Consider the following 26,443-nt stretch of genomic DNA (forward strand, 5'->3'; position numbering starts at 1 on the left):
TGGCCCTTTCTGTTCTATGTGGTTCACCTCCTTTAAACTATGCTTCAGAATTTCCAAAGAAAATTTCATTTCATTTTTATTGCAAAATTATTTAGAATAATTATTCATTAATTCATTCAGAGTATATTTTTAAGTTGAGTTTGAAACAATGAAATTATCGGAAAATAAGTTGAACAGAGTTTGGATATGTTGTAGCATTTTACTACAGAATGACATTTGTTCTGCAGTTAGCTGAGTTTGATAATTTTGTCTACATAGAGGCAGAAAGTTAATCTGCCATCATTAAACAGTAATGGAGATATGGGGAGTTATTGATGTGATTTTTTCTTTCATGATAAGAAGAGAGAAGAACAGGAAAGGTAAGTGATGGGGTGACTCAGTATGGAAGATAGGTTCCAAATGGCAGAACAGGAGATAGGGGATTCAAAAGTGGAAATTTTGTGAGCATGTAACTCAATTGATCTGTTGTAGGATCAAGACTTATAATAGAGGAAAAATGAATCCAGAATACGGGTTATAGACTAGAAGAACAGGAATGGAGGGACTAGAAGTCAGTGGGGAGCAACGATATTCATAACTAGTACTATATACATATCACTCTCTCTTGCTCTCTCGCTCTCTCGTTCTTTCTCCTCTCCTCTGCTCTCCCTCTCTAGTGCTTTAAGGTTCACAAAGTGCCTTAAAAATAGTTTATCCCCATAACAACAGTGCCCTTATCATGAGTAAGAATGCTTATAATGAGATCCTCAAGTCCATTCACAATCCTTTAACAAACTATTATTCCATTCTTCTCACTGAATTATCAAATGAAGTATTCTTTCCCTTTTTTTAATCATCCAGTCTTCTTTTCTTCAATACTCATGTATTCTCTCTTTCTCTGACTCTTTCTAGCTAATCATATAAAATCTCAAACTGAACTATAAAGGAATAATCATTAAAACAATGTGGTGCTGCTTGAAAAGAGTTCAATCAGGGGATTGCAGCATATGGAAACAATCTAAGTAAAATAGTCTTTGATAAATCCAAAGAACCTAGACATAGAAGAAAGTCTCACTATTTGGAGGAGAGGGAATAAGAAAACTGGAAAGTAATCTGGCAGAAAATAGATTGAGACAAACATTTCATACCACATATCAAGATAAGCTCCAGAGAACTAGAGACCATTACTGATTACAAAATAGAAAATTTTGATAACACCAAATTAAAAAGTTTCTGCACAAACAAAACTAATGCAAACAAGATTAGAAGGGAAGTAACAAATTGGGAAAACATTTTACAGTTAAAGATTCTGATAAAGGCCTCATCTCCAAAATATACAGAGAATTTACTCTAATTTATAAGAAATCAAGCCATTCTCCAATTGATAAATGGTCAAAGGATACGAACAGACACTTTTCAGATGATGAAATTAAAACTATTTCCACTCATATGAAAGAGTGTTCCAAATCACTATTGATCAGAGAAATGCAAATTAAGACAACTCTGAGATATCATTACACACCTATCAGATTGGCTAAGATGATAGGAACAAATAACGATAAATGTTGGAAGGGCTGTGGGAAAACTGGGACACTGATGCATTGTTGGTGGAGTTGTGAAAGAATCCAACCATTCTGGAGAGCAATCTGGAATTATGCCCAAAAAGTTATCAAAATTATGCCATTTGACCCAGCAGTGCTACTACTGGGCTTATATCCCAAGGAAATACTAAAGAAGGGAAAGGGACCTGTATGTGCCAAAATGTTTGTGGCAGCCCTTTTTGTAGTGGCTGGAAACTGGAAACTGAATGGATGCCCATCAATTGGAGAATGGTTGAGTAAATTATGGTATATGAATGTTATGGAATATTATTGCTCTGTAAGAAATGACCAACAGGAGGAATACAGAAGCTTGGAGAGACTTACATCAACTGATGCTAAGTGAAACGAGCAGAACCAGAAGATTATACATGGCAACAATAAATAATACTGTATGAAGATATATTCTAATGGAAGTGGATATCTTCAACATAGAGAAGAGCTAATCCAATTCCAATTGATCAGTGATGGACAGAATCAGCTACATCCAGAAAAGGAACACTGGGAAATGAGTGTAAACTGTGAGCATTTTTTTGTTTATTTGTTTTTTTGTTTTTCTTCCCAGATTATTTTTACCTTCTGAAAACAATTCTTCCTTTGCAACAACAACAAAAAAAATTTGGTTCTGCACCTATATATTGTACCTAGGATGTACTGTAAGATATTTAATATGTATGAGAATTCCTGCCATCTAGGGGAGAGGGTGGAGGGAAGGAGGGGAAAAATTCAGAACAGAAGGGAGTACAAGAGATAATGTTGTAAAAAAAAAATTACCTATGCATATGTACTGTCAAAAAAAGTTATAATTATAAAAATTAATAAAAAAAGATAAGCTCCAGATGAATCTATGATAAAAGTAAATAAAAAATTAGAGGAACAAGGAAATTACCTTTCAGTTCTATAGTTAGATGAAGTCATGATTAAACAAACGATAAAGATTTTTTTCATAAATACATACATATATGCAAATAGTCACAGACCTACATTTGAGGAAAGGGTCTCAATGTAATTGTCCAGGGCAATGTCTTAGTCCCATAGAAAATAGATTCAATGATCAACTGAAGGTCAGCTGAACCTTAACTCCCCCAAAAGAACAGAACAGAAATTCTGATTATTCATTAACTATTTGTGTATCTGGGGGTATCTAGGTAGCACATCTGCATTTCATTATATTTACTGAAGGATTCCAGAAGGAAAAAAAAAGGAAATACATTCAGTTCTTCTGTTGCTGTTATTGCTGTTGCAGCAATGGAAGATTTGGTTCTGCTGTGTGATCCTGGACAAGTCATTTGACAGACCTGCCAAGGATGCCGTTCCTTACCTATCCTATAGGGATGCTACTATATGCTATATATACCCCCAAACATTTACAAGATAAATTAAGGTCAAAGATGTAGTAACTCATTGAAAAAAGACTTAAAAAGCATTAAATAACTGCAAACTATTGCAAATCCATTACTTATGGATGAACTCAAATGTAAAGCCTTGCCCTTTCACTAAGAGCAGCATTTTGCCAGCTGGATCTTGATGGGTCCAACCAGAACTGCATGATTTCCTCCATTTATGTCACTGCAAGTCCCTCAGCTATTGCCTCAAGTCTGGAAACATTACATAAGAAAATAATCCATTACATATGTGTTGTATTTAAAATTTTTTCCAAGGTCCTTTCACATTTTTCATCCCATTGGATCCTTCTCACCACCCTTTAAGCCAAATACTACTGGGATTATCACCATGCCATAGAAAAGGAAATTGAGGTACAGAAAGGGCAATTGACTAGTTTTGGGTCAACGGAATAATGGAAAGGAGAAGAGAGAAACTGCCTCCTTTTTCACCACTCACAGGATCAGAGACTTAGCTCTAGAAGGGATTTCAGTGGTCATATAATCTGGTGACATCAGACTCAGAAAGGGATCCTTGGTGGGGCATGTTATATTGACCTAGAAAACCACAAAGTAACATAATATATTACATTTACTCAATTTGTTAAATGTTTCTCAATTAAATTTTAATCTGGTGTATGTAAGTGTGTTTCTGTAGGCATTTAAGCCAGGGTGCAATGAGTTTGACACCCCCTATTTAGTCTAATTTCACTTTACAGATGAGAAGATGGAGGCATATAAAAGTGAAAGGACTTGCTTATTCACATAGAGATAATGACAGATTTGAGATTTAAACCTGCATCCATATCTCAATGCTAGGCAATATCCCATGCTTCACCCTTCAGACCTCCCTTCCCCTTCCTACCCCTTTAACTTTGCTGTTTAGGGATGGTCACAGAGATAGACATGATGATAGGAAGAAGTTTTATCCTCCAATCAGTTGTAAGATCTTATTAAATCACTGGACTGACTGGGTCACCTTCCCTTCCCCTCAACTTGCCATCCCTATTCTTTTTTTTCTCCCTGAGGCTGGGGTTAAGTGACTTGCCCAGGGTCACACAGCCAGGAAGTGTTAAGTGTCTGAGACCAGATTTGAACTCGTGTCCTCCTGAATTCAAGGCTGGTGCTCTATCCACTGCGCCACTTAGTTGCCCCTATGCCATCCCTATTCAATAAATTCCAGGGACTCCAGAACCTCCAGGATGAAAAAAAAAGTGCTTTGTTTGATACTAAAGTACTTCATAACCTGTCTATCTCTGACCTTTCCAGTCTTCCTCCCATCCTTCCACATATTCTATAATTCCAGATAAAATAGTCTATTTGCTCTTCTTTGAGCAACTCTCCAGCCTCCAAGCCTTTGAACTGGCTCTTCCCCATACTTGGAATGCTGTTTCTCCTTCCGTCAGTCTTCTGCACAAGCCTTTCCTAGACCTCCTCCCTCCTTCTTGTTCCTCTCCAGTGTCTTTCCTCTGAGATTAAATCTATACTATTATATATAATATATTCTATTACATCATAATGCTAATATGGCTTTCATTAAATTCATAATATATACATATGACATATATGTGTGTTATATTTTAATTATATATACATATGCATGTGATGTGCACATATGTTGTATATGTATATTATACACACAAAACACACACACACACATACATCCTGTGTATATACATTATTGTTTGCAAGTTTCTTCCCATTACCATGTGGTAGAAGAGGAATTGTTTTTACTTTGTTTACCCCAGTACTAAGCACAATGCCTGGAACGTAGTAAGTGCTTAATAAATGCTTATTGACTGAATGAAGAAATGTCAACAAGACAAATGGTAAAGAAATAAATTTACTTTTGTTTAAAAAAGAGTCACTCCAGCACCTTAGGGTATCGTATATAAAAAAAGAAATCTTCCCCAGGATTTCACTCTTCAGTTCCATCACCCACAACCCAACAGCTAGAAAATCATTGGATTTACTAGCAGAGGTGATAATGGCAGAGGGTCAGAGTGAAGATGGATTGGGAGCACCTTCCAAGCAACCTCTCTGTACCATAATGGAGACTCCATGATTAGAATCTGCAGCAAAGTCACTGATTGGCTACAGAAGAAATGGCCATACTTAATCCCTAATGTTCAATCTGAAAAAAGGGATGCAGGTGAGATATGGCCCAGTGATGATCTCCCTCCCATCATTCAGTAGGAACTGTATTTTAGTCTCCCTTAGTCAGTGGGGAGACAGCCCATGCATGGGCATGGAAAAGAGTGGAAAAGAGCAGCAGGTGAGATGGGGACATGATGGAATCAACTGGACCCGGCAGTCTGTAGGTAAGGGCTGAAAGGCAAAAACGAGACTCCCCCCCCAAGCCCCTGAGACCTCCTTGGCTGTTATTGGAGCTGCAGATAGGAAGGAATGGAGTAGTTGAATAGGAGGTAGTCCATCTTATATAAATTAAAGAGTCTTCTTTGGTAGAAGGGCCTGATCCCCTCAAAGAAGTGAGCTGTCTCACTGCCCGTGGTGTGTGTGATAGAGGAGGATGGGAAGTGCACGCCAGCTTGGTCGGCCCCTGTGAGGCTCAGCACATAGGCTGCATCCTCTTCCAGGGTCTCATACTTGCCCACAACATCATAGTGGACAAGGCAGGGGTGGCAGAGGGAGTGGGCCCGCTCCCAGTGTTCATTGAAAGGTTCTTCCTTCCGTGTGCGGGGGTCTATCAGGTAATAGAGGAATTCCTCAAAGCGGACGTCGTCTCCCCGGGCCAAGGCCTCGGGGCTGGGATGCTGCCGATGGCGCTGAATGATTTTGGTGCCATACCGCCTGTGGAAGGCCGTGTTATAGTTGCGTGTGAACTTGTTGCGGTAAGCCGAGACGAGCCGTTCAAAGGGTTCGCGAACAAATAGGAACTTGAGGTAGGTCCGTAGCCGTCGATTGATTTCGGCTGGGCTGTAGTCCGCCAGTGTCCTCAGGTTGGTTGGTACATGGGCCTCATGGGCTGGGATCTCCAGTGGGTCTCTGTACTTGCCACCTCCTGTGAGCACCATCATCACTCGCTTCCAGTTGGTACAGGCTACCTTGGGCACATAGCAGTACAGCAAGCCGTGTTCATCATCCACTACCAGGTGGCGCAAGTCCTCAGGGCTCAGCAGGCGCCGCTTACGGGTATAGCGGTTGCACACTTGACTCAGAAGCTCCCTCCGTTTCTGGTGGACCAGGTGGAGGGGGGAGTGTTGGAGCTATGAAAAGGAAGAGAAATGGTTAAAAGTGGCTATGACTCAAATATAGAATGGATATCACTCCTATCTTCTGAGAATTCATCTTTTAGACAAAAGGATTTTTCAATGTCATCATCAATCCTTCTGATAGAATGGAAACTCTGGAGGTTTTGATGTGCTCAACCCTTCTGATAGGAAACTCCTTGAAGTAAAGACTGTTTAATATTTTTTTATATCTCTAGTGCTAAGCATAGTGCCTAAAACAGAATAAGGCCAATTTTGTTTTCATTGATTTAGTCCAATCCCTTTATTTTATAGATGGAGAAACAGAGACTCAGAGCCTCCCCCAAAATGATACTTGTCCAAAGTAACACATTAAATTAGTAAATTATTTGGGGCTGGAATTCAAGTCTTGCCTTCCAATTCTGTGCTTTAACCGTTACACCGTGTTGTTTCTTGGTGGAGTTGGGTCCAATATCTATTTCCAGGCCTAATTAGGTATCCTAATTAGGGATTAGGTATATCAAAGGGGAGAGGATGAAGGGTGGGAATCAAAATTTGTTCTTGGAAAAACAAACTGAAGCAGTGAAATCTAGTTTCCTCCCACCTTGTGCCACCCAGTATCTTTATGATACTCCCAGACTTCCCAGATGCTGCTAATTTGGTGCTTCAGCTCAGAACTCTAGTCTCTATTGTTGTTCAGTCTTTTTCAGTCATATTGATATGGAATAACTTGTAGGGACAACCTTCCAGGGATAACCCTAAAGTTATCTGGCCTTGGGAGTGCTGTAACTCCACAAACAATGCTGGCTGTCAGAGAACAATCTGTTGGTCCCTAATAACATTTCTGAGACAGTAATGAGGTATATACTAGACTACTCCTCAACTCAAATCTAAGACCACTCCTTAATTCTACCTCTAAGCCATAAAATTAGTCCACCAGTGACAAGAAGCACTCTTAAGGTTTTTTTTTTCTATAAATCTATCTTCTTGCTCCTAGTTCTTTGCTCAGTGCTTTTGGAACTTAACCTGCTTTTAGCAGCATAATAAATATTTGCCCCCTAACTTGGAGACAAACTGAATTTGTGAATTCTTTTGCTATACCTGCGACACCGACCTGGGGACCCTAACATTGTTGGGGTGTCATGCCTCAACATCTGTGGCCCGTTGAGGGAGCCCAGAATTTTATGTCCGCCTTGTAAAGGTAAACCTCTTTTCACTCCTGTCCTATAGCTAGTATACCCCAAGCACCTAGGAAGGCTTGTTGGGGTGTCAGGAGCTCCACACTCAGCAAACTTTCCTTGACTGGGGACAACTGAACTTGGAATTTCTTAAAATTCTTGGCAGTTTCCTCCTGACCAGGGAATATCTGCCACCTTTTCATCCTCCCCGGGACTCCAGAGGAGGAGAGGAGCTATAAGACTAGGAATTCTAAGTCTCGTGGCAAAAATGGGACAGTCCACCTCTATCCCTATCCCCAAGTATTCTCCATTCAGCCGTGTCTTAAAAAATAGACAAAAATCTAGCGTAAAAAGTCTTAAAGTTAAGAAACTTATTTTCTTTTGCATTACTGTCTAGCCTCAATATACCTTATAGGATGAAGAAAAATGGCCCATTAATGGATTCATTAACCATAACACTATCCTGCAGCTTCATTTGTTTTGCCACAGACAAGGCAAGTGGACTGAGGTTCCATAAATCCAAGCCTTTATGGCCTTGTCACAATATCCTAAATTAAGACAGCACTGCAGGATGCTGCTAGTAAAATTTACTGGAGGGGAATTTAAAGTAGACACTGACCTCCTAGATGACTCAATCCTTTCCATTCCTCCAGGGACACGGGATCCCTTGTTTGTCCTCTTATATAGAACTTATCTAGAGGCCCAAGAATCCCTTCTAGGATCACCCCCTTAACAAGATCCAGATCTTAGGTCCAGCAATGGTTTTTCAACTCAGTCCCCTTTCTGTGGATCCCCTGGACCCTCACTTCTTGAGCTACATTCTGAAACTTCCCAGTCCCCTCTCCTCAGTCCCTCCCTTACAAGGAGGAGGACTCCTTTTTCTCCTCCCTTAGGATCCTGATTCATCCACCCCTCCAACATTTCTGCCCATTGAGAGAAGTAGCAGACTCTTGGTGTGGAACACTCAGGGTCCATGTTACTTTTTCAATGTCAGACCTTTCCCAGATTAAGGAAAATTTTGGCTGTTACTCTAAGGATCTCACTAAATGAGACTTTAAAACCATCTCCCTTCAATTTGATTTTACCTAGGGAGATGTTAATATCATTATCTGTATTGTAGAGGAGGAAAAAAAGAATCTGGGATTTTGAACAGAAGTTTGGGGATGATATGGCTGAGTCCACAACCTCCTCCTCTGGTAGACACCCCTCCTGGGGCTATTGTTGTCCCAGTAGCAGAGCCTGGGATTACCAGGAGGGAAGCAGAGATAGAGAAGGGATCATTTTCTAATCTGCCTCAATGAAGGCACAAAGAAGGGAATTAAGAAGCAGGTTAATTATGAAAAACTTAAGGAAGTTACCCAAGATGCTGAGGAAAAACCTGCCTTCTTTCAGGGGTGCCTTGTAGAGGCTCTAAAGAAATTCACTCTCCTGGACCCCACTTCTCCAGAGTCTTCAGCATGCATTTTCAACAAACATTAGGGAGCTAAAATTTCAGCAGCAGAGAATTAGAACCACAGGGCAAGGGCAAGGAACAGAGAAGAGGCTCAAATTTTAGCTACTGCCATATCTGGGAACCATGGGGGATTTGTATTTCAGATGCCACAGCCAGGGCCATTGGACTTTGCAACTGTCCTCAGACAGTCCTGCCTAAATTAGAAAAGCCTTTTACTCTGTATATGTTGATGAATAACAGAACCAGGTCCTAGGGGTCTTAACTCAGTCCCTGGGCCCGATCCCAGGACCCTGTGCCCTAGGTACAAACAGGAGGAGCACTAGAAGAGAGAGTGTCCTCAGAGCTGTCTCTTCCCAATGCCCTGTCCTCTGGTCTCCTCAGGACCAGGAGAGACAGTGCCCAGGGTTTGGCTAAGCTCCTTACTCCATCACGAACCCAGGGTAACTTTGGATGTGACAGGTAAGTCCATTGAATTTCTCTTTGTCACTGGGTCCTCATCCTGCCCCATAATCTGGCCCCATCTGCCCCTTCCCTCATAGGGTGATGGGAATTGAAGGAAAACTTAGGAACTGTTTTGAGACCTTCCTCTGACTTGTCAATTTGATGACCCATCATTCAAACACTCGTTTCTTATCATCTCCTCCTGTCCTACCTCCTTGTTGGGAGGTGACTTGATGGTGAAATTGGGGACCCAATTTTCCCTTCTCAGACCTCTGGGCGCACTTTTTGTACTTCTCTCAAAGCCCTCCCATATTCCCTCTAAAATCTGAGAGGATTCTTCTGCCTGGGACCCAGGAATCCCTGGGTGGATTACTCATACCACACAGGCACTAGTACCCAATAAGCCAGAGGCCAGAGAGGAATTATAACCTTGACTGAAAAATGTCTTAAGCACAAGCTTTTGGTTCCTTGCCAGTTTCCCTGCAATATTCCTTTCCTAGTTAGGAAACCAAATGGGGAATTCCGTATGGTATGGGACCTCAGAGCTGTTAATGAGGCAGTTATTCTGTTCATCCCATAGTGCCTAATCCCTTCACTATCCTGAATCAGATCCCAGGGGACACACAGTGCTTTTCCACTTTAGAACTTAAAGATGTTTTCTTTTGCATGTCATTGCATAAAGACTCACAATTTATTTTTGCCTGCTAGTGGGCAGATCAGGGGGAACCTGATCCCTACCAGTTAACATGGACAGTTCTACTGCAGAGCTTCTGAGACAGTCCCCACTTATTTGGACAAGCACCAGCTAAAGACTAAGGAGACTTGGAGCTGCTTAAGAGCAGCCTCATCCAGTTTGTTGATGACTTCCTGATCTGTAGCCTAACTCAGGAGGTTTCTCTGGCTGCTAAAAACCTTTAACTTTCTGGGCTCCCAGACTATAAATTTTCTTTGTCTAAGGCCCACGTTGCCTGTCAGTCTGTTATGGGCCATGAATTAACCCCCACCTTCCCTTCACTCAGGGCAGAGAGGAAGCAGGAGACCTTGTCACTCCCTGAATCTGCCTCAAAGAGACAGCTGCGTACTTTCCCCAGCATGGTGAGATTTTGTAGGATCTGGATTCCCAACTTTGGGATTATTGCCAAATAATGTAATTCTATTCAAGGCCCTGACACATTTCCCCTTGACTGGGGCCCTTATCAGGTCAAGGCTTTTAAGATCCTAAAAGCTAAATTGATGTCTGCGGCAGCATTTGTCCTAGCTAATTTAGAAAAGCAAAGATACTGGAGTGATTTGCTATTTCCTTCTCCATCTCATTTTACAGGTAAGGAAACTGAGGCAAACAGTGAAGGGACTTATCTAGAATCACACAGCCAGCGATGTCTGAGGCTGGATTTAAACTAAGGAAGATGAGCCTTCCTGGCTCCAGACCCAGCACTTCCCTAGCTGCTCTTAGACAAGATCCCTGGATAGTATTCTAAGCTCTGTACCCATTAGTCATATCTACTCCAATCAAAATTTCTAGATCTAAAAATTAGATAACGTCATGGGATAACTTGGTCTCTCTGACTCTGTTTCCTTCTCCATAAAATAAGATGGTGGTTGGTTGAGATATCAATGTGGAATTAAACAGAAAAAGTGACTGCATTGTTTATATCCTTTGGCCCAATGATTCCACTACTGAATGTGAAAAGGATCAAAGGAAAAAACAAAGGTCCAATATGTACTGACTTATTCATCACATATATACTTCTCTTAATGACAAAGATATAGAAGTGAAGTAGGTACCTACCAATTGAGGAATGGCTGAAAAATTATGGTTTTGAATGTTTTAATACAAATATTTAGCAAAATATTTGTATGAACTGCTGTAGAATTACTTAGTGGTGTGAATGTTATTGTCCTAAAGAAAATGTAAGTTTCTTAAGGGCAGGAAGGCAACATATATGTATAAAGAAATGAGAAGCAATATCATGTCATGGATAGAGAGAATAGTCTTGGAATCAAGAAGAAGTGGGTTCAAATGTCGTCTGAGCCATGTGCAGACTCTGTGATTCTAGTAATCTTTGAAAACTCCAGACAAGTCTTTTAAGACTAGAAATTAGAGATCAGGGGTTGAACTGTATTGGTGGATGGAGCTCCTTCATTGGCAATTGCCTACATGAAACCATAGGAGAGTGTATGTTTAAAGATAATATAATTTAAAATAACTTCAAGAGGAAGCGATTATTGAGAGCTTTCCAGTGTGGTTGACCTGGTAAGGATTATTCTCTCCATTAGTGGTTGAGAAAATAACTCAGGTTCAGGGGAATTAAGTGACATAATACAGTTGAATGGAAAGAGCCCCCAGTTAAGAGCCTGGAGATATAGTTCTAGTTCCAGCTTTGCTGTGAAATGTGTCCTGGACAAATCATTTAGTTCCTTTAAATTTTATTTTTCTGATACATAAGAAAATGATTGGGCCTAGCTGATTGCCAAGGTTTAGGTTTGGCAAAATCAAAACTAAAACATGGAACATCAGTTAGATAAAACTAAGATAAAATACCAGCCAATCTGGTCAAATATCACTTGGTTGGAAACCTTCTGAAACTCTGTTCTAGTTTAAAAATGGTATGATTTTATGTTTTTCCCAAGGTCAAGGAGTTAATCTTTGATAGAGCTGAGATTAGAACCAAAGGTTCTAGAATCCTAGTCCAGGAGTTTTACAAAAACCCCTCAAATAAATAAAACCTTTGTAAAAAATATTCATCATCAAGCAAAGCCAATTCCTACATAAGTAATGTCCAAAAATATGTGTCTCTTTTTGGATTTTATATGCACTGTTTTCTAGCATATTTTATCTTTCATTCTCTGGAATCAGGGTTTGTTATTAATCAGAATTTTTGAGTCTTTCAAGATTGTTTTTCTTAAAAATGTGGTTATTATTATATAATTGTATTGGATGTTGTATTCTCCTGGATCTGCTTACTTCATTCTGTTCAAAGATATCTTCTCAGTTTTCTCTGAAACAAATCCTTTCCTAATTTCTTAGGCTCCAATAATATTCCATTACATTCAGATACTAGGATTTGTTCAGTCATTTTCCAATAGAGGTACATTCTTCTTGATCTCTATTGGTTCAAAATACTTATTCTAAAAAAAGAATTGCAATTCTAAAAATTGCAGACTAATAAATTTTTCCCTGACTTTTCTATTTGATCAGATTTGTCTAAACCTGTGTCTGACATTGCAAACTCTAGCTCAATGGGGTCTCACTAGTGAGTTTCTGCTGCTGTCTTAAAGGGACCCTTCCTGACCAGAAAAGGGACCAGCTGCCTACAGATCATAAGCCTCAGCACAGGAGAAGGATTCCGGGGCTAGAGACCCATTTTCTTCTTGCCTGGAATGTTGAGAAAAACAGGTCCCTGTGTCTATGGCTGAGGGTTCTAACCTTTGAAAGAGAAAAACAGCTCTGCAGGGTTCTGCACACCTCCGCAATAGATAGCTTCCTGCCTGGCTCCCTGCCCAGTTCAGTCTGACCTCACCTCCCCATGTGGGCCAGGAGCTGTCTGTGGAATGCTGATTTGGCAGGCTTGGGCCCTGGAGTCCGACTGTCCCGTGCTGTGAAATCCTTTTCTCCTCTTTGGGTAGCGCTCTATGTCTGTGAATTCACTTTAGGGCCATGTTCAAGCTATCACAGGAATGGTAAGTTCAAAGTTTCCTGAATCTCATGCAAAAAGATTCTCAATCATAGCAACAGGATGAGTCAGTTTTCTGAGTTAGGGACTTTAAAAAAATCTTTAAAAAGAAGTAGAGAAACATAGCGGTTGGCTATGTGCCTATAGGGAGGATGTAAGTAACCACTCTTAGTGGTCACGGAGCATCCTCTCTCCCTCCAGTTTTGCTAATCAGCCACCAATTAACAAGCATTTATGAAGTGCCTACTACATGCCAGGCATTGTGTGAGGGCCTTGAGATTTTTTTTTCCTGAGGCCCAGGGTTACACAGCTAGGAAGTGTAAAGTGTCTGAGACCAGATTTGAACTCAGGTCCTCCTGAATTCAGGGCTGGTGCTCTATCCACTGCGCCCCCAGACCTTGAGATTTAAAAACAGAAAATAAATTCAATTGGGGAGGTAATATGTATACACACATATATGGGGGGATATGCTAGCTACTGGGCAGATAGGGAAAGACTACATAAATCATCATTTTGAAGAAAGTTAGGCATTCGAAGAAATGGAAGGGAAGAAGGAGTGTAGTCCAGCATCCCGTCCCACTCTGGCCCTGACAATCTATGCAAAGGCACAGAGATGGGACATTGGAGGGTTGTGAGTATCTAACAAGAAAGTCATTTGGGCTATACCAGAGAATATGTTAAGAGGACTAAAGTACAAATTCATCAGGAAGAAAGGGAGATCCAGGGGCCAAAAGGAGAGAAAAAGGAGCCAAAAAAAGGCTGACCAGGATTATTATGGGAACTATACTATGTGAAGGTCAGTTAAAAAAAATGATAGCTGTTTAGTCTGAGGAAGAGAAGACTTAGGGAGTGAATGGCTGTTGTTGCCCCATCAATTGGCAGAGGTAGTAAGGGATGAGTCAGCTGCTTCTCAGAACACAATCTTCAGTCATGGGGGAGGAAAGCTGGGCAGGGTACCCCTTCTCCCCCAATCTGGCCCCATCCCTCACCAGGAGATTGAAGAAGAAAAGAGGGCCCAAGTTTTCCATGTGTGGATACCCCTAGCTGGGAGACAGCCTTTCTAAACAAAAGTGAAGGTCTTACCTTTAGTATGCCATGGATTGATCAACAATGAACCAATGAGCCTTTATTAAACAATCACTTTTCCATGCCAGACACCATGTTAAGCAGTGGGATCTCAAAAAAGAAAAATAAGGCAGACCCTGAGGGTCTGAGGGAAGTCTATATTCTGTGCTTTTATATATTCTCAGGGCTTTCAATTGAAATGAGGATGGGTTGAACTGAATTATCCACTCCATTATTTCTGGTTTTCTCGACATGACTCCCCTTTTCTCCCCTCCTTTCCTCTGGTGTCTGATAATGAGGCGGCTCATCTCCTTGCTAAAGCCAATGCTTCTACCCACAGGTAGCCAGAGCATCACTTGAGTGTATCCCCACCATTGGCTTTTGGAGCAGATTGTTCCTGCAACATCTCTGGCCCCCATTTTTGATCTCTTCCTTTTCTACAAGTTCCTTCTTTGCTGCCTTCAAACATGACCCATGTTTTCTCTCTCCTTAAAAAACAAAACAAAAAAATCCTTCTTTAGATGCTACCAGCCATTCCACACATCACTTCCACTTACTGGCCAAACTCCTGAATCAAATTGCCCATAGCTGTTGCCACTCCTTCCTTCTTATTCAGCTCCTCTTGGCATTCTGGCTTCTGACGTCATTTCTCTGACCTCTCCAAAATGACCAACTACCTCTTAATTGTCGAGCTGGATAGTCTTTTCTCATTCTTCATCCTTCTTGATCTCTGCATTTCATTTGAATTGTCAACCACCTTCTCCTCCTGGGTACTCTCTCCTTCCTTAGTTTTTTGTCTTGGTTCTCCTTTTTTTAGTTCTACCCATTGGATTGTTTTTTTCTGCCATCTTTGCTGGCTCATTGCCCACTTCATGCCCTCTAACTTTGCATTTTCCCTAAAGCGCTATCTTTCTTTATGTTCTCTCTTGGGGTTCTCATCAGCTTCCAGGTTTTAATGATCAACCCTCTATCAATGACTCACCAGTCCATAGATCTAGCCATAGTCTTCCTCCTGAACTTCATTCTCATATTCAGTCTATCCTATTGGATTTGTGAAATGGAGCGTCCTAGAAACAACTGGTCAGACTTAGCTTCAGCCAGTTAATCCATGCTAAGGTGCTGCCTGAGGAGGCTTTATAGTGCTTTCCTTTCCCAAGAATATGTACAAAATATCACTGGAGACCTATAAAGGCTGAATGTTTTAAGTTTCCAATAGTAGAATTCCTAGCACTGTGACAGGCAGTGAGAGAATCAAGTTTTTTTCCTCATTTAATAGTATTTTATTTTTCCCAATTATAGGAGAGAATTAATTTCAAATAGAAGGATGAAGGCTGACTAATGTCCCTCCAATAATGCCTTGTAGACAGTTGAGTGATTCAGCTTTTTAATGTCTTCCTAGTGATAACCCTAATCACTCTCAAATCAATGGTCAACTCTGCAGTCTCCTAACTGGCTACTCTTCTTTAAGAGGACACCCCAAGGGAGGACCCTAGGGCAGAGGAAGCTACTGCAATACAGATAATAAAGACCCAGAATGTTGCCTTCCTTATCACCCCTCTCCTTCATCTTCCCAAGTGAATCTTTTTGTCACTCACCTGGTCATTGTCATAAAGTGTCTGGAGAGGACTCCTCCCTGTCTTGCCAAACCAATGGGAGCCCAAGATCCTATCCTCAGCAACTGGGGAAGGAAATGAAGAGAAAGAACAAGTTATTCTCTGGAGGGTCAATCTGGTATAACTAGGGGTGGCAGAAGGGAAGAAGGAGGAAGAGAAGGGAGAAATAGAGCAGGGAAAGGGGAGGGAGAAAGAATGGGAGAGAAAGAGAAGGAGAAAGAAGAGAGAAGGGGGGAGGAAGGGGAAGAAGGAAAGAGAGAGAGACAGAGACAGAGAGACAGAGACAGAAAAAGAGAGAGAGAGGAGAGAGACAGACAGAGAGAGAAGGGAGAACAAAGTGCAGGAAAGAAAGGGAGAAAAAGTGGGAAAGGAGGAAGAAAGAAGAGAGGGGAAAGAGGAGAAAGCGGGAGAGACACAGAGATGCCCTGAGGGAAGTGGAATTGTAGAGTGGAATGTTCAGGATGAAGAATTAGGCAATTGGAATTTTTGTCTCATTATGCTACTAATTTTCTGTGAGACCTTAGGCAAGGCCCATTCCCTCTCTGCGACATTTTTTCCTTTTCAGTGTTACAGGAGATAGGTCCAGCTCTTGCATGGAAATAGCCCTTAGGGTCATCAGTGAAAAAAGTGCAGAATCTCACTGGTCATATGTTCAGCGCTGATGAAAACAATAGCTTCTTCCTTGTTTGTCTCACTGATGATAGTAAATGACACAATACTGTGAAATCTTTTTGACACTTGACCCATGTGAAAAGACATGATGCATTAGAGTAGAGCTCTGAAACATCACAAATATGTATGTGTGTGTGTGTGTGTGTGTATATATATATATATATGTATGTATGTATAACATATACATATATTACAAATATATACACACATACATATACACATAAAATAAGCTATATATAGATATTATATATATATATATATGTATATGAGTCTTTAAATGTAGTTAATATTCCCCCCATCTCAACTGTCCACCTAACAGAAGGAGCTGCTGCTGGGAGGAACCTGGGAGGGGAGACCACCCGAGCTGGGAGGAACTGAGAGGCTCTGAGAGAAATAGGCTAGAGGAAGGGAGGAGAATCTCTCTTTGGGGCTTTTACCCAAAGTGTTACAAGGGTTGTAAAGGAAAACAAAATAGTTTTACTTACAAATTTTAAAAATATCGATTTTTGAATTTTCAAGCTTAGCACATTTTGCAGAACTGCCCAGAAATCATGCACTGGGCATGTATCCCTAAAGCTACAGACAGACAAAGAGAAAGATAGCTAGATTCCTTCATCAGTCTTAAAGCATTATATAGATGTTAACTATTATTATACCTCTCTAATGGGGTTTTTGTGAGTCAAGTGCTTAATCCTTAAAGTGATTTATAAATGTGAGTTATTATTATTACTATTTCAAAGGATTAGCTCTGCTTTATGTAGGTGACTGTTTTGAAACACATAAAGTGCTAAAAAAATTTAAGGATGTTATAATTATATATATATGCATATATATACATATATATATATATAATTATATAATAAGAATGTTATATTCATTTCAGATGTATCTCACGACATGAAAAAATGCAGCTGACTAGGAGTTATTTGGAGTCATGGTGTAGGGAAAAGACTGAAGTAGGAGTCAGAAAAGCTGGCTTCTACTCTTAGGTCTACTATAAGTTCATTGGGTGACTTTGGTTTAAGTCACTTTCCTCTCTGAGCCTCACTTTCCCTCTCTGTAAAATAAGAAGATTGAGCTAGCTGTTCTTTAAGGGTTCCTTCCAGCCCAACATTCAATGCGTGGGGAGGATTCCTGTCCAGAACAGGCACCACCCCACAGCAGAGCTGTCCGGCATGTGGTATTCCTTGGCTAGAACACTGGCTTTCCAGGGAACGAGTGATTTTTCCAGACTTATTTTGTTGGCCATCTCCTCATGAGGTGGAAGTCTACCAAAGAAGGAAGGCTATCAAGAAAGAAATGCAGACCCATCGTCAGCCATGGACTGGAGAGGAGGAAGGCAGCCAGCCCTGGCCCCACTCTCGCCTATGGCATCCATGCCTGACCAGTCACCAGCCTGCCAGCAAACCCCTGGCTAGTAAATCATTTTCCCTGGGCCTGAGAGAATGGACACAGCCTGATGCGAAACATAGAACTGTCTTCTCTAGGGCCCAGTGTCCGGATACTACAGTGAGTTGTTTAGGGCAAAGGGGTTGGAGGGCCAAATGTGGGATTACTTAACTTTGTTTTCCCCATCTACCTCCTGGCTTTCCCCCCTTTCCCTTTAGCCCCTCAACACTCAGAGGTTTCAAACTTCATCCTAGGATGCAGATGGCTCTTTTTCTGAGTCATCTTGGTACAGTGGCAACATTCTAGAGTTAGAGGATTGAATTTAAAACTTCTCTCTAATGCTTACTAGCTGTATGACCCTGGTCATATCAATTAATTTTTTTTAATTTAAATTTATGGAATAAGTTTTCATAACAGTACAATAAAAAAAGACAATCTCACACGAAACTGCAAATCTACTACGTACAATTTGCTTTTTCTTTTCAATATCTAATAAAATGATAATTAAATGTCTTTTTTCCTCCCCCCACTATAGAGATGGCTAGCATTCGACACAAATAAGTATATGTACATATATGAGTATGTAAAAATTTTTATATACATATTTATATATTGCAAAAGAAATTTTTGTCTATTTGTGTCTAATAAATATATGTACATATATGTGTATGTAAAATTTTTCTATACATATTTCTATTTATCAGCCCTTTCTCTGGATGCTACTGTACTATAAGAAAACAGGGAAAGATTTACATGAAATAACGAAGAGCAAAATGAGCAGAACCAAGAGAACATTGTACAAAGCAACAGCAATATTATTTTAAGAATAACTTTGAGCTAACATAACAGGTCATTTTAATTATTACAAATACCCCAATTAACTACTAGGTCTATAGGAAGAAAGACACTATCTGTACCAAGTCATTTAATCTTGGCTTAGACAACCTTTGATGTGCCTTCCAGTTCAGATCCTACACAAGCCAAGAAGCAGGCTAAGTATAGAAGAGGGCAGTGACTCAAGTGGCTTTGATGGACACAATTTGAAGTGTCCATTTCTGGTGGAAAGCACTTGAAATGTGAAAAGAAAAAAAGGAGGGGAAAGGATGAGAAAGTTGGGAAGAGTCAGAGAAAAAAACAAGAAAAGATGAGAGAGAATCTTGTACAGTTTCTGAGGAAGCAGAGAAATACTGCATCGTGGCTTCCTTGATAATAACTGGCCTGTGACTCCGGAGAATATGGTCAACTGGGCAGTGTAGGAGTGAACAGTGGGGTGAAAACAGGCAATGGAGACCTCATCTAATTATGGGTCCTAATCCATGGATTAGGAACTGGAAGAGCCTAGACCAGCTATTCCAATATGCTCACTTTTCAGTGATCACAAGGACCATGTTTTCTACTGCTTTCCTTCACCATCATCTCCATGTGCGATTCCTTACTATCATGTACCTCTTTCCTATCATCTCTGTTGTAAAGTGTGAAGAATGATGTCAGGAGAGATGAGTTCTAGTATCATTTGCTGAGACACTTTGGTTAAATCATTCTATGGGTCTAATATCTACACTCAATTCAATGTAACAAGAATTTATTATTTACTACATATTTATAAGGACAGCCAGGTGGTGCAATGGATATAGAGACAGGAGGACCTGAATCAAATCCAGTTTTAGACACTTACTAGCTACGTGATCTTGAGTAAATCATTTAATTTTAGTTTGTCTGTTTCCTCATCTGTAAAATGAGCTGGAGAAGGAAATGGCAGAGCACTCCATTTTCTTTGCCAAGAAGAATCCAAATGGGGTCAAGAGGAGTCAAACATGACTAAAATGACAACAATTTGTGAGATTATAGATCTACAGCTAGATAGGACTTAAGATGCTATCTCTAACCCTTTTATTTTTACAGATGACAAAAGTGAGGTCCAGTGAAGTCTCATAATTGTTAATTGTTAAAAGAAGGTTTTGAACCTAGTTCCTTGTTTCCAGAGCCAGTTCTAAGCAGTTCGTAGAGTCTATCCTTTCCTTCCCTCTCCTGTACCTGTCTGTCTCTATTATTCTCTGTGCCCCTATCTCTGACTCCATTTTTTTCTCTTTATTATTCTGAATTTCAAATACAATGCTAGGTGCTAAAGATATAAAGTAAAAAATTACACAGTCCCCACCCTCAAGGTGCTTACAGTCTACTTGGGAGAGAGGAGACTTAATAAAACAGTGTTTGTCTTAAATGATCTCCAGGTTTCCTTTCAGCCCTAAAATCCTGTGATGTCCCTAGGAAGTCTCCCCAAATCAAGGAGCATTTTGATGTGTATCCAGATTTCCTTCTTCTCGTTTCCAGGCCCTGCCCTTCAGATCACACCGCTCACTTGTGCCACCTCTACCTTCCATTTGGGGACAGGCTGGCAGAGTGTGCTTTCTGGGCAGGGACAGCAGCCGTCCAAACAGAGGCGGAGGAGACAAGTGCCTGTGTGTTTTTCCTAAAACAAACACAATATCCAGGCTGGAACAGAGAATTGGATCCTCAGCAAGGATGTGGTTGAGCTTAAGGGGAAGTAAGGGTGGACTGAGGAGGCATTTAAAAAAAAACCCCACTAGTGACAGGAAATGTTTACTGACACATGCAAGGCTCCCCGGGGTTGAGGAGGATAAGGAGAGGAGATCAGCTTGGTCTGGGTGAGGGTGTAGGCTACAGCGATTTTGAGAGAGGCAGTGGGATGTGGTAGGGAGAGGCCTTGCCTGGAAGTTAAGCCCTTAGTTGCAGTACCTGACTTGCTGTGTGACTTTGGACAAGCCCTCATCAAACTGGCCCTCATCAGTTTCTTTATGTATAAAATAAAAAAAAAGTCTCTGTCCCACTTATCTCTTAGAGGTTGTGAGGATCAAGTAAAGTGGGGGTCTGCTAAATGCTTTAGACATTTGTTTGATGGATTTAGGGCCAATGACCTTGGGTTTGAATTTCAGCTTTTCCATTAACTACCTGTGGCTATCAGTAACATGAGGGGAATGATCTCTGTTGTTTCTTCCTGCTTTAAACCAATGAGCCTCTAATTGTGAGCCATTATTATTATTATTGCTTTTTCCCTTTACTCTGTGGTTTAATTTCTTAGTCATTCATGAAAACTTCCATGTGTGTGAATCTGAGAAGGCTGGGGGTGGGGTGGAGGCTCTGAGGGGAAGTCATGGGGTAAAGGAGAAGAGGAAGAGGAAGAGGGTAGGGTGAAGAAGGTCTGACCCTTCTACTCTTGTTATTTTAAAAATCATCACAGTGAAGTGAGAAGAACATAAGACTTAGAGAGAATTGGGGAGTTTGAAACCTGTCCTACCATTTACCAAAATGAGAGAAAATAGGTTTTTAGATTCCTAAGGAATGGTGGGTATAGGGGAGCAGGCAGGGCTTTTTGGGAAGGTGGTCCTGGAACTGAAGGATGAGGCAGAGGTAAAAGATGGAGGGTACAGCTCAGGCAAGAGCATGGGTGCAAGAAAAAGCATGGTGCAATGGGAGTATATGGTAAAGGGGTCTGCCTGACTGAGCCAAGAGAGAACTGAATGAACCAGGGAGAAAGAGGACCACAGGCTGACTAGGAAACACAATAACATTCAAAGCCATGAAATTATTGCTCAAACCCCCTCAGTCTACTAATTAGCATGGGCTTGATTTAAAGAGCAATTCTATCACCTCAGTTTTCAAAGTGAATTGTCTGAAAATGAGCAAGGTGGAAAAATGACAAAATAGGGAAAGGGAATTCTAATATTGACATGGGTATTCAGAGATCTGCCTCCCTGACCTTCCATTAAAAGGCAGGACACTTTAATCTCCTTGGACCTTGGTTTCTTGATCTGTCAAATGAAGAAATTGGACTAGTTGTTCTGTGAGGGCCCTAATGCTCTGACATGCTAAGGTCCAGGGGGCTCCTTCCAGCTTCGTTGGGCCTTGAAGGCCAGCTGAAGGCCCAGAAGAGACAAAAGCTCCGAGAATTCACTGTACTCCATCAGAGCTGTTGGCTTCCCATCAGTGGCTTGGCTCAGGCCACGCTGCTCTGCTGCCCGGCCTTCTCTGAGCTTCCTGAGACGTGTGGCAGCTTGCAAGGGTTTGCAGAGGCAGGTTGGAAGGACCTGGCTATTCCCCCGGCACAGACCAGCGTGGATTCTCCTGCCAGGAATTCCCAGACAACAGAACGTTACTGTCTTCTATTGGGGAGAAGGAGGTTCCTTTGTGCACAGAAAGGCTCATCTGAACCAGTGTGACTCCAAACTGGGACACTGCTTCTCCAGCCAAAACAGAAGTCAGCTGCTGAGCTTCTTTCTCCTGAATGAGTGCTGGGTTGGATACTAGAGGGAATGGCTTTGAATCTTTATTTTACAGGCCATTTCATCTCTCTATGCCTCAGTTTTCCTATCTGTAACAGAAACAGATTAGATGATCTCTTCCCACTCCACAAATTAATGATTTCTTTGCAGCCAGATTACGATGTGTATGGTGGGCCAGATAGGAGTGAAGGAGAAAGATAGGGGAAACGGGTGTAACCAAATGGCCCTGGATACTGAAAACATTCTCCAAAAACACCCTCTGAGATGGTTACTGAATGTGTGCTTCAGATGAAGAACATTCCAAATACCATCGAGGGACTTGGGGAGAGCTACAATATAACCCCAGTATAGAAATCTGGCTCTCATTTGTGGTAGGAAAGCCAGGGTGAAGTTGCCATGAGAAAAGGGGAGGGGTATCTGTTCAGAATCCAGGAAAAGAAGAACCAAAGAGGAACAACATTAGGGTTTTTCCAGCACTGCCATGGAAGAAAGCATCTAGGCTAATGAACTTCAATATTCCTGACTGCTTGGTGGGTCTAAATTGTCGGCGAACATGGCCAGTAGACCTCGATATCTTTCCATTGAAAACCCATTGCTCATGAAGAGATCTTCCAGTCTTCCATTGGTTTCCCCAAACCCAGAAACCTATTGGGCTGAAAGGAGGCTAAGAACTGTAGTGATTCACCGGGGTGAAAGAGAGGGAGACTTCCCTATAAAATATGACTAACGCTGGATTTGGACTCATGGCCCACAGCTGCTGGCAACTCTGTTTAGATAGACTGTTAGAAACACACACTGCTGCTTTCTGGAGAAGAGTTTCCAGAGAAAACCAGAATTGAATGGCTTCTTCAGCAGTTTCTTCTCTCTTTGTAATTCCAAATTAGTATCTATCTCTGGAGGACTATAAGGAGGACTTTACCCATTTTAATGCTACTCACTCTTTAAGGTTCAGCCCAAGTCCCATTTCTTCGGTAGACCTTTCCCGACCAGTCCAACTCACAATGATCTCTTTATTTTCTGAACTCAGCCTCCTTCAAATATCATCCAAAATCTCACGTTCTGCAAGAGGACTTTCTCGGTTCCCCTTTATGTCAGCACCTTCCTATGCTGAGTATCTCCAGTTTTCCCTAAATATAGCTTGTTAATAGCTATATCACATCCTCCATTGGTTTGGGAGATCCTGGAGCAGGGACTTTTTTGTATTCCCACTGCTTAGCAAAGTGCCTGGGACACTGTAATTAATGCTAGGTGCCTAACTGAGAAGAGACTCAGAGTAGGGAGGATAACTACCATCTAATATCTGAAGATTGTCCTGTAGAAGAGGAAGTCAGCTTGTTCAGTGTTTCTCTGGGGGGGGGGGGCACTTTTCCCAGAAACTCACAGGGAGGCAATTTCCTGCTCCAGAGAAGGGAGAACTTTCTAACAATTAGAACTGTGCAGTAGTAAATTGGGCTGTAAGAACATTGATCAGGGGAACTAAAAGAGATTTGCTTATGTGTCACATGACCACTGCCTTCCAATCCTCCAATTCTTTTTTTTCCCTTTCTTTTTTAATTATTAAAGTTTTTTTTTTATTAGAAAACATATGCATGGGTAATTTTTCAACATTGACCCTTGCAAAACCTTTTGTTCCAGATTTCACCCTCCTTCTCCCTCCCAGCTGGCTAATACATGTCAAATATGGTAAATACATATTAAATCCAAGATATGTATACATATTTATCTTGCTGGACAAGAAAAAATTAGATCAAGGAGGAAGAAAAAGAAAAACCGAGAAAGAAATCAAAATGCAAACAAATAACAGAGAGAGTGAGAATGCTATGGTGTGCAATCCTCCAATTCTCTGTAAGCTTCTAAAGTCCAGTTTATGGAGGTTTGGTGGAAGATGGAGAATTAACAGCTCACAGATGAACTTTCAGATGCCACAAAAGAAAAGCAGGAAGATGGATGAACGTTCTAACAGCAATGTCATCTGAATGTGGCCAGGAGCTAATCAGAGGTATTGTAATGGAGTGGACTGAGCCCAGGAATAAGAATCAAAGTATGATGATCTGAATCCCATCTTTTTTGTTCACTATAATTTATGTGGCCTTGGGCAAAATACTTCCCCATATTGCTTGCAGATCTCCAGCATAAGGGATCCGGATAGGATTGGGATAGGAAGTCCTTCTGCATCTAAGGCTATAATCGTAACGCTGTGCAATAGCCTCTTACCCCAGTGGTCCCCACCCTTGCAGAGGTGGCCATCATTATGTGCCATTTAAATAACCCAGTTGGTCACTCTATCTTGATATTTAACTGAAACATCAGGCCTAAAATACAGTCAGTATATAATTTACTGGGTGACAAGACAGCAAAAAAAAAAAAAAAAAAAAGGCCTCAAAAGCAAGACCACAGACTAGAATGCACACGTGAATAGGGTGAAATGTGAGCCTTCATAAAAGAGAGGGCTGCAAAAGGAAACCAGCAAGCACAGAATCCAACTGGGAAGGCTTATTCAGTACAAAAACATTCATCAAGCAAGGGAGTTAAACTAATGGTTCTGTGAACTGCAGGCTTTGCTCAGGGCAATTACAGGACACAGACATTTGGAAACACTTAGCAGCCATTGCCTTGCTTCAAGATGGCAGAAGAAGCCATCTTTTTTTCAAGGACACAGAACACCCAGAAGAAAAGTCTCATACAAAGCTGGATGGAACCTGAGGACAGAGAATTGTTGAAGTTGTAAAAGAACTTAGAATATAGGGTGTCAGATCTGCAAAGGATGCTAGAACATAGAACATTAGGCCTGGAAAGGACCTTAGAATACAGGATGTCAGGTCTGAAAGGAACCTTAAAACACAGAATGTCAGAGCTAGAACAGCCCTCAGAGATATCTAATTCAATCCCCTCATTATAAAGCAAGGATTCTCAAACTATGGCCTGCGGGCCAGATGCAGCTGCTGAAGACGTTTATGTGCCCACCGGGTTGTGGCAAATGGGCTGAGGGGCAGAGACAGAGTGTGAGCTTTTGTTTTTACTATAGTCCGGCCCTCCCACAGTCTGAGGGACAGTGAATTGGCCCCCTATTTAAAAAGTTTGAGGATCATCGTGTAAAGAGCAGGAAACGGGTAGTGAAGTGTACAAGGTTTTACTCAAACCAGTAAGATCTGGGGCTAGAACCTGTGTCTCCTGACTAGTAGGGCAGTGTCCTTTCCACCAGAATCTCACTTCAACTCATGGAATAACACTCATTGTCATATGGGAATGGGAAGGCCCTCTTTAGCTCTAACATTCTAGGATTCTACAATCCAGGTAGTCAGGTAGCCTAGTCAGGATAGAGAGCTAGCATTCAAGTCAGGAAGAACTGAGTTTGAATTCTGCCTCAGAAGCTTATAATTGTGTGATCATGGGCAAGTCAAATGACCTTTTCCAGCCTGTTTCCCATCTGTAAAATGAGGGGGGAGGGTATAAATTTAAAGGCCTTTAAAATCCCTTTCTAGCTCTGAATCTCTCAATCGATGATTTTCTTCAGTTAAAATAATGTATTAAGCAAATAAGGTCAATCCCCTTCCCCCCAAAAAGGTGATGAACCAAAGCACAGAGCTGATGGTGATAGTACTTGGACAAAACTTTGGATGGGTATAAAAAGGTCTTGCAGGTAGAGATTGGTTAGGGAACCAGTTTAGCCTGTTCTAGATGTTCTCATACCTGCCACACATTTGAGAAATATTTAGGACCACTACAGTTGGTCCAGGAGGAGGTGGGACTGTCCTAGCTGGGCCAGGAGGAGGTGGGATTGCCCTAGCTGGGCCAGGAGGAGATGGGATGGCCTAGCTGGTCTAGGAGGAGGTGGGATTGTCCTAGCTGGGCCAGGAGGAGGTGGGATTGTCCTAGCTGGGCCAGGAGGAGATGGGATGGCCTAGCTGGTCTAGGAGGAGGTGGGATTGTCCTAGCTGGGCCAGGAGGAGATGGGATAGCCTAGCTGGTCTAGGAGGAGGTGGGATTGTCCTAGTTGGGCCAGGAGGAGATGGGATGGCCTAGCTGGTCTAGGAGGAGGTGGGATTGTCCTAGCTGGGCCAGGAGGAGATGGGATTGGTCTAGCTGGGCCAGGAGGAGGTGGGATTGTCCTAGCTGGGCCAGGAGGAGGTGGGATTGTCCTAGCTGGGCCAGGAGGAGGTGGGATTGGTCTGGCTGGTCTAGGAGGAGGTGGGATTGTCCTAGCTGGGCCAGGAGGAGATGGGATTGGCCTAGCTGGTCTAGGAGGAGGAAGGATTGTCCTGGTTGTTCCAAGAGAAGGTGGGAGTGTCCTGGCTGGTCCAAGAGGATGCTGGATTATCCTCAGAGATGGCTTTTTGTCAAGATGCTAGAGCAGGAAAGGAGGGCCTGACCCATTGCAGAGGGCTGTGTACCTGGAGCAGGGAGGACTAATGGAATCTGCAACAAGGCCTGGCCAGGCCTAAGGAGTCACTGAGCATGCATTCCAGCCAAGTTAAACAAGTAGTTATTT

At 41.7% G+C, this 26,443-nt stretch overlaps 1 protein-coding gene across 1 annotated transcript in view; it reads right to left on the bottom strand.

Annotated features, from left to right (window-relative positions):
* Positions 1-4,786: 4,786 nt before the first annotated feature.
* The window catches only part of CHST13 (carbohydrate sulfotransferase 13), a 54,641-nt gene continuing 32,984 nt past the window's right edge, over positions 4,787-26,443 (bottom strand). Inside the window, exons 2-3 of the mRNA XM_074283793.1 lie at positions 15,575-15,657; positions 4,787-6,186 (exon numbers count right to left, since the gene is read on the bottom strand). Of these exons, the coding sequence (XP_074139894.1) occupies positions 5,341-6,186; positions 15,575-15,657 (929 nt within the window). The 3' untranslated portion in view covers positions 4,787-5,340. The remainder of the gene's footprint in view (positions 6,187-15,574; positions 15,658-26,443) is intronic.

The sequence above is a fragment of the Sminthopsis crassicaudata genome, chromosome 1 (assembly GCF_048593235.1).
Source record: "Sminthopsis crassicaudata isolate SCR6 chromosome 1, ASM4859323v1, whole genome shotgun sequence".
Lineage (NCBI taxonomy): Eukaryota > Metazoa > Chordata > Mammalia > Dasyuromorphia > Dasyuridae > Sminthopsis > Sminthopsis crassicaudata.